Source organism: Phalaenopsis equestris, unplaced genomic scaffold (genome assembly GCF_001263595.1).
Source record: "Phalaenopsis equestris unplaced genomic scaffold, ASM126359v1 Scaffold000002, whole genome shotgun sequence".
In the NCBI taxonomy this organism is placed as follows: domain Eukaryota; kingdom Viridiplantae; phylum Streptophyta; class Magnoliopsida; order Asparagales; family Orchidaceae; genus Phalaenopsis; species Phalaenopsis equestris.
In genome coordinates this window covers 19,965,266-19,974,534 of record NW_018164444.1, presented here as the reverse complement: position 1 = coordinate 19,974,534, position 9,269 = coordinate 19,965,266, and the positions used below count along the sequence as shown (strand labels likewise).

Sequence of the window (9,269 nt, the reverse complement as noted above, 5' to 3'; positions counted from 1 at the left end):
CTACTGTTCCACGTGCATTATATTGTTTGTTTCTGCGTTGCACGCTTTATATTATATAACTTCAAGCATATTTCCTTTTTGTATAGGATGTTTAGAGGACTACAACCATAGGACCGTTTGATTTAACACTATAACTGGACACCCTAGAAAACTTAAACTCGTCATGTCAGGGAGCTTGGAGCTAACGCAGTGGGCAGCATGACCATCTTCAACAGCAGAACATGTCTTCCCCAACAAAACTATTCCTTTTCCTAGAAATTAAATAACAGTCCATAGGATTTCGAGGTTGTTTGCCTAGTGCAACATAAATCCTCCACCTTTTCTTTAGGCATTCGCATAGCTCTGTCGTACGATTTAAGCCCTAAACTTGTTCTAGGTTTTGAGGTCGTCGTCAGATACGATGTAAACTCTCATATCTTCCAGGCAACTTGTGTGACCGTGTCACGCGAATATAAGCCTTAACTAAATAAAATTGGCAGGATGAAACACTTTAATAATTTCTTCTTAAAGTTGAAGCCAAACCATAGGATAGACTGGGAACCTACTGAGGTTCGCCTCAGGATCTGTGGCTTCCCCTAGTTTCTCTTCATTTGGATTCCTTAATTCCAGATTTGAGCTTTTCCCCTTCACACATCTTTGTCCGATTTTGTTGTAAAGTCCTATCCTTTTGACTTATTCGAAGATGATATTCTCTGATTTTTATCGAGAGTTTTCTTAGGTGACTTCGGTCATTTAAGATATAATTAACTATAGGGGTTTGCCCTTATAGGAAGCTTTTCCGAACCCAGCTTAAAATAAACCCTATTTAATCATTTGTATTAAATAGGGGAACTTGTCGGCAAATAAAACGGTTTCGCAGACCCAAACGGATGGCATATGTGTTCTTAGTTTATTTATATATATATATATATATACGTAAATTAAAATGTCCTTCCGAAGCGGGCGATGGGATTTCAATTCCGGCTGCCGACAGCTTCTTATGGACAACCCCCAAACAACCTCTTCTTTTTTGTGCCGACAACTTCTATCCCCATTCCCCCATTCATGCTTCGGATGAAGTTACACCCGAGAAGCATTTCAATTCCATCTTTTTTTTGCATATCAAGACAATAAATTAATGGAATTCTGAAGTTATGTTCATTAATAATCATCGAACCTGCTTTGAGCTTCTTGTTGACACTAGTTGTTCAGTTAACTTCGCTGAATGAGATTTGATAGTTTAATTCTTCAATGGCTGGAGCTGGGAATTCACTCATGCAAGCGCAACATGATGTAGCCCATGTGTCTACAATGGTCTTTAAAGAAAATATATCAATTCCTGGAATTTTAAATTCTATTACCAGGTTAAAGAGCCTGTTTAACATTCTTTTTTGGGCAGCATGAGATTGTTCTTTAGCGTGTTCACTGAATAATTTTACACCTGAGCATTCTCCTTGCTTGTTTAATGCATGTTCTTCATCATCTTCATCCCATGCTTCATCTTCTTCGTTGATTCTCATTTGTCATACAAAATTATACATACAAATTTATCATACAAAATTGAAGTTTGTTGGTATAGAAGCATATTCATATTTGAGAGTGAGAATCAAAGAAAGATCATACTCAGATTCATCAAATTTGAGATGTGCTCAACTTATGTAGTTTCTATAGATACTGTAGTTTTTTTGTACCATTTCTTTAAGATTAAACTATCTTCAAATAAAAGTTAAGCTTTCCCTATCAAGAGTACTAAATCCTATATTGAAATGGTCAATGGATCGGGCCTTCTAATTGTTTAATGATGCCTAGTATTTTCTGCAATTTGGCTATAACACTAAAAGGTTTATTTCTTGCAATGATTTTAAAGTTTCCATAAAAATCTATAGCACAGAATTCAAATGTCAGCCAACTACCATAAATTGGATGATAAAATAATAGGTAAATGAGCTAAAATTTTAATAGAACTGGCAATCTTAAAGTTATACCTTGATGAAGGATGGAAAAGAGACGCACAAAACCACCCTTGTGTGCAACCAAGCTTAGCATAAGTACTCTGCATTGCAAGGAAAATTTTTTTATTTTATCCAAATAATGCAATTAAAATATATCAATCAGCTCCTTCTAGCTTACAGTTAAATCAACTTTTTTAGTTTATCACTATACCATGCATGATATGAATATAAATCCAGAGGGAACTACAGCACCATAACCCGAGAAAAATTGCAAAAGATTCCAGCTAAGGAATATAGTTCGCCTTACTAGTTTGATAATTACCATACTTATTCCACATTAAGAAAAAAAATAGAAACATGCAAATTACCCCCTCGCTCTCTCCAAAATGAAAGGCAACTTAGGTTCTAAGATCTCCAAAGTGGAGCCATTATGGGTTATGAAAAATGAGTTAAAGATACACAAACATCCAAGTCAAGAACTCTCAATTTTAACAAAAACTCATTAATTTTGATGAAACCTAAAATTACAAATAAAATCAACTCAAACGATATTTCATTCGCCTTCTACTAAAAATTATGCATACAAATTCAAAATCATGAAAAACATATAATTAGTTAAAAAACAAGCATTCATAGAAACACGTATTGTGTCAAATATGAATAAAATTAATCACGCATTCAATATAACGACAAATTTTTAAAAATAAAATGAAGTAGAAGGAAGTAAGTAACAAAAGAAAATAAGCCACATCCGTGTTCTAGGAGATAACTCCCAAAAAACTTTAAATCCCTCATTTGATCAAGGATTTGGCTCTTGAAAGTAAAAAGAGGCAATCCAACCTGAATATTATTCAAAATCTATATAAAATGTGTTATGTACAAGTTTAACCTCTATATATGATTAAAAAAAAATTGTCAAATTTTCGTTTCAAGTAATACCTCATCAGCATCATAAGATACATGTCAATGTTATTGAGTTAAACCCATGTTGATTTTGATGATAAAAAAAACACTTCATATGTATTTGGGCATGTAGCACTACCTAGAATGTGATAAATAAAGAGCTAAAGAAAACTCATTCATGCCTTACATTATCTCTCATATTTTTCAATGATATTGTGTTACGATGACTACTAAGAGAAATTTAGGGTCTGTTTTGGGCAGCAGCAGGTTATTAATAAATTATTGCACAAAAGCTAGTTAGTTGTTTGTTTTTTTGCAGTTTGAAAACAGTTATGTTGCTGTTGTTTCTGGACAAATGATCATTTCTCCCTTATATTATAATATTGTTTATAACATAACTGTTCATACCAGCTCTATCCATACTTGAAAGTAAATATCCAATTCGAATGTTACAAAATAAAAATAGACACCTCACTAAACAGTGAGTAGCACGACTATCAAAATTAAAAAAAAATAACTACTAAAATAACGATTAATTAGATGATAATATTATTTTTAAAATATAGCTGATGTAGGTCACGAGACAAGCCGTCCTCCAGAGAAGCTCGCCACGCCAACTCACTATCAGTTGCCGATTCCTAAAACCATTTGCCCACCCAAAAAAGTCAGTTTTCTTGTCTTCTCCTTAAACACCTGTAAAATTGTTCTCATAGATATGCGGTTGTCGTGAAGAAAGCAAGGAGCACGGTAGTTAGCAATAGCAGTGCAATCCTCTGGAGGTACCGGAAATCTTTGAACTCATCTTTTATAAAGGTTTAACACAACAAAACACAAATACTTAGATGCAATATTAGTGAAAAAAAATATAATTAAACAATGCAAGTTTACTAAACCTTGATGTCTCAAGTAACATAGCATAAACCAACGAATCTGTCACTTCCAAAAGACAACAGACCTTAAAAAAAGGTTCTCGGTTGCCTTCAAAACACGTAATGTCAAGCTCGTATGTGTCACATATACACGTCAACAAAAAAAAAATCATCCAGAAAAGCATTAAAAAACTACAACACTGAAAAAATGAGAAGAACTTTGTTGCTTTCATTGCGATTTCACATGTGACAAGAACCAATAGCGACAAATAGGTCAACCAGAAGAACTTTTAAGGTCTAATGTCTCATCACTGACCTCCAAATAATCAAAAATAAACATGCAATAAATATTCATATATCATATTATACCTACGATTGCCTCTTTGGCCATCCAGGTGAGTATTACATGCAAAGGTGGGAGAAATAAAATTGAAATTTAAAATTTAAACGATTTGACAAAATATCGATACAACAAACGACAAAACTTTTCATCAGCCATCGTAAATAAAATAGCGATAAAAAAAAAAACTACAATTGGTCCATTCGATAGCCAACGATGGCGTCTATAATCCGCTCTCTCAATTCAATCATTTCCCCAGCACTTCACCATCTTGGGTGCAACCCTCAAGTGATTCAAACTTCATCTCGTCAATTTTCCTTTACCGTGGATTCCTTTAGGGTTGTTGTCTGCTCCCGTATCATTAATCATCCCTTCCTGTGAGATGCCTCTAGCTTCCTAGTGATTGATGCTGACCTTCTTAGACTCCTATCGAATCCCTTCAAATGTTGTTATTCAACCTCATAGAGTTGTTGCTCCCCTTCTTTCATTGATGCTTTAGGAGATGGGATCTTCTTGGTCAGTCTAGCCTCACACCACAAGCCAACCACTGCCGTTCACAACATGTCGGCTCCGGTCTTCTTGAGGCAAGAGATTTCTGACCTAGCAGGTCCTTTTTCTTTCATTTTGGTTGACAAGTTTTCATTTATCACTAAGCTTGGAGATTATTCGACTTTTCAGGTTTGATCTTCATCCATCAAGAGATTTTTTTTTTTCTAGATACGTGCCACGTGTTTCTTCACGTGTTTCTTAGATTATTGCTGAACATTGATTATTGTTGGGTTTTCACTAAGCATCCATATTATGTTAATGGCCTGCATATATGAATGTTACTTTCCCAGAAATTAAAGTTCATTAAATCAAAAAATTCACATTATATTCTTTTGGTTCAATCTTTTGCAATTCATTTCATATATATATGATAGTGAGCTGAATAAGACTAAAAAAAGGTTGAATCAAACTACGAAGGAGTTAAATCAAATCAAATTTTAAGCTTTTTAAGCCCACCTTTGTTGTCAATATTTATCTTTTTATTAGGTTTATATTATTAATTGCAATTACCATTTTGGATAGGAAGAGGTTTGAATTTGAATGCTTTGCTGGGATTATTTTTAATTTTATATGGAGTCAGATTTAAATTCAAAATATTTGATATTTTTGCAACCCTGTTTCTATAAAGAAAATTTAATAATTTCCATTTCAATTCATTGAACATTGTTTTTAAAATTTTAAGCCTTTTTAAGCAACCTTTTTTTGTCAAAATTTATCTTTTTATTAGGCTTATATTTTAATTTGAATTATCTTTTTGGATAGAATAGGTTCAGAATTAAATTCAAAATATTAGATCTTATTTTTGCAACCCAGTTTCTATAAAGAACAATTAATAATTTCCATTCAATTCATTGAACATTGTTTATTAATGAATAAAACTATTTGTGAGACTAATATAATAATTCATAATTAAAGTCAGTGCACACGGAGTTTTCATCTACACACTTCCATAAATCTAGTACGTGAGCAAGTTTCAATCAATTGTCACACTTTTAATTGAATTGATCAACACTACTGCTACATTGAACCTGATTGTGCTAACTGCAACATTCCTTACAACATAATCCTCTTATCATGTGGAGCATGATTATGTTGGCCAATTGTTCGCTCGGAGCCCTCAGTTTCGCTGATCAAGCTTGATGATGAATCTGTGGGGGGATACCAATTGGGTGTCCCCACCATTTTGGGTTCGAGGCACTACTCCCTTACATGGAGCTCAAGCACCCGGAAGACAGTTCTGCAACGCCCAGTCCAAATTTTAGAGCTAGAGAACACACAAAAATCTATCTGGTGATGCCTCTACATAAACACTTTCAAAAACTTCCCCTCTAGTTCCATATTTTAATTTGTCCTAACAAATCTTAAGTTGTTTTACAGTTCAACTGTAAATGTCAGAACTATATTAATGTACCATCTATCATGCTAGTTCTTGTGAAGAAGTTCATGATGGAATACTTCTTAAATGGTAAATTTGACATTAAGGATAACTATGAGTTATAATTATGATAGGAACGAGATAAATTCCACAGTAATTAGAGCAAAAATAATAGATTATATTCCACAGGTACTAAAATAAAACTATACAACCTCGAATACATAAAAAGATAAACACCAATAATTTGAGAGATAGGCAATCTCTCCTAACACCCTAACTCCTAAGACTCCAAAACAACAATCACACATAACCTAATCATAAATATATTAGGCCCTATTTATATCCTGCAATAAGAACTAACAAATGACTAAATTACCCTTTTAATCTTGGGCATAACATAAACTTTCAAATTATTTGGTGGGCTTGTCTCAGTGAAGCTCTACGAGGACGACGCCTATGTACGGCGTCGGCCTAACATTACTCTCACAAAAAAAGGCACATAGTCAACAAGGTGGAAGACAGAAAATTGTTGTTTGATAAAGTCGTATGGCTACCACTCAGAAAATGATTTGAGTCTGGCCCTCGCCATCAACACTTAAATGAAATAAGCTCGATCGTTGACAATGCATGAGGACTTCACCTAACCCATGGCCTGAAGCATCCATCTCTACAATGAATGGATAGCTAAAATCAGGTAACACCATTACTGATATACTCGTCATTACCTTTAGCTTCTCAAAAGCCTAGTGTGGCATCAATGGAGAGAATAATATCAGCCAATCAGAACATGGGAAGAATTCAAGGACTGATTGTTGGAGCATTTCAAAACCACACGGCGCTGGAAGGGGATTTACACGAGTGATTTTTTTATATTGGTCAGGGAATGGTCCGTCATGAATTATAGGGAGAAATTTGAGATGTTATCTATCGTTTGAGAAGGATATCAGAAGAAGTCTTAGAAGGAAACTTCATGAAAGGGTTGAGGCCAACAATTCAAGCAGCTTTTCATCTCTTGAGACCAATTTGAAAAGAACGAGACAAACTTCCGCAGAGATTTGGGCTGAAATAATATATTATATTTCACCGGTACTGAAACAACTGCAATTAGAGAGGTAGGCAATCTCTCTCAAACCCTACTCATTAGACTCAATGATAACAATCACATATATCCTAACCCTAAACATATTAAGCTCTATTTATACCTTCATAATAATAACAAATAAATGACTAAATTGTCCCTTTTAATCTTGTGTCTAACATATGTCTTCAAATTATTTGACGGGCTTTAAGTCAATCTAATGGAGCACGAGGTGGACAGTGTCGGTCTAACACACTACCAAAATTTTACCACCATGACTAAGGTTAAATTTAACATAGTCATAAATTAAGTTAGAACCCATATCTAGCGAGGAGTCTAAACTTGGAATATTGTTTAGCATTATACAACAAACTTTTCAAGAAAGAACTCTTTGTTAGTTAGGTGAATTAAAAATTTGAAATAATATAATTCAGTGTAGTTCAAAAAAAATAGCATTTCTTTCATACATCAACTAAAAAAAGTTAAATCAAAACCAGAAGAGTTAGCCTTTATGCCCATCATCATTTTGGTCAAATTTCTAAATTTTTTTAGAGTTTTTTTTTATGTAGTTGAATTTATCCTTGTAGATAATATTATGTTTGAATTTGAATGTTATGATAGAACTAGATTTAATATCAAATAGGATCATCTTCTAATTCAAAATAATCTTCGTAATCCTATTTCTCTATAAATCTAGATTGATGGCTTGCAGCCAGATTATTAAACATTGATAACAAAGGAATGAAATTATTTGTGAGGCTAAATGAGCGGAATTTTGATCTAAGTTGTGTAGAGAGATCGCTCTGAGTTAAGTACGTGGTGTTTTCATCTACCCAAATTCCACCAACTTTTCCAATCTTCTTGTTTGTTTAAGCCAAATCTCTCCAGTTTGGTATCGGGAAAGTTGTGGCCCACTCATCAAGCACAAATAAATAGACAAATGAAAAAATATGTACTATATTGTCAAGAGCGTGGAATTATATTTTCAGACTGTGATCAATAACTGATGCATGTTCCTGCATTGTATCCATAGCAAAGTAATGACAATTGATTCAAATTTCACCTAGTAAATGAATATTGGGAAATTTACATACATAGCACACAATTGTTATGACTTTATATATCTCACACCTAAACATTCATATTTACATACATAGCACTTAACCTATGAATGAAAAGGTGTATTTCTAGTCCTAGAAGATGGAAAGGACCACTAAGAGCTCGGATTGCCTGGATGCTCATTCAAGATAAAGGTTGCTCCACAAATGTTTAGTGGCTCGGTATGGCTCCAATTTTTTTATTCTCGGTTACCAACGTAGCAAGTCTACCACCTAGAAAATTATTTGCGATCTAGGAAAGTATTTACAACCTCTCCGTTGGAAAGTTGCTAACAAAAATAGCATTGATGCTCTCAACCAAACTTGGATCCACAACATCCTTTTAGCCAAATGGCCCGGTCCAATCGATACCTCCACTATCGAGGAGCTGAAGTTTTCGGATCTAATCATTGGAGGCGCTAGGGATGTGCAGAAAGTTCACACCTTTGGTAATCAATTGGGGGAAAAAATTTTGGAAATCAAAATCTATAATGAGGCTAATGAGGATAGCCTTGAACTCAAATACACACATCTGGGTAAGGCGGCCATCACGGCGCTAGCCTACGATGCAATGTTAGCCAGCTCCATGAATCATCAAAAAAGGCTCAAAAAATTCCATTGCCATCTCCAGGAAAGGTTTTTTTGGTGGAGGACCTTGCATGATGCTATCCTCACCTGGTATTGGCTTGCTCGAAGGGGGCTCACCGATTCAACGGATTGCCCTTGGGGATGCCCAAAAGCGGAGAATAGAACCCACGTCTTAGCTAACTGTTTGTTTTTTGTGCAGGGTCAAAATACTTTGATGAAATGGGGAATCATGATCCCTTCGTTCAGCTGCTTTCAAGATGCCATCGAAAAACTCTACAAGTTTCTGAAAACCAACATAGCTGTTGGAGGACACGTAATGCCATGTGCCATAACAAGACACAGAACTCCTACAATCATTATTGCCACCATCCTCGAAGCACTCACAAAGACAACTTTACAACTTTACCCATTCCGGGAGCAATGGAATAAGAGCCAACCTGCTAGATTGGTTTCTCCTTTTTTCTGGTATCCTGTTGTGAGATATGTACTTCCTGATATAGAAATGAGACGAAAAAGAACACAAGCAAACACAGATCGTT

The 9,269-nt window shown here is 34.7% G+C and overlaps 1 protein-coding gene across 2 annotated transcripts in view; it reads right to left on the bottom strand.

The window, feature by feature from the left end:
- LOC110038444 (diacylglycerol kinase 5-like) overlaps positions 1 to 9,269 on the bottom strand; it is an 82,062-nt gene that overhangs the window by 34,946 nt on the left and 37,847 nt on the right. For both annotated transcript variants that reach the window (XM_020743294.1, XM_020743301.1), the window contains one exon: positions 1,965 to 2,032. In XM_020743294.1, coding sequence (XP_020598953.1) covers positions 1,965 to 2,032 — 68 coding nt within the window. The remainder of the gene's footprint in view (positions 1 to 1,964; positions 2,033 to 9,269) is intronic.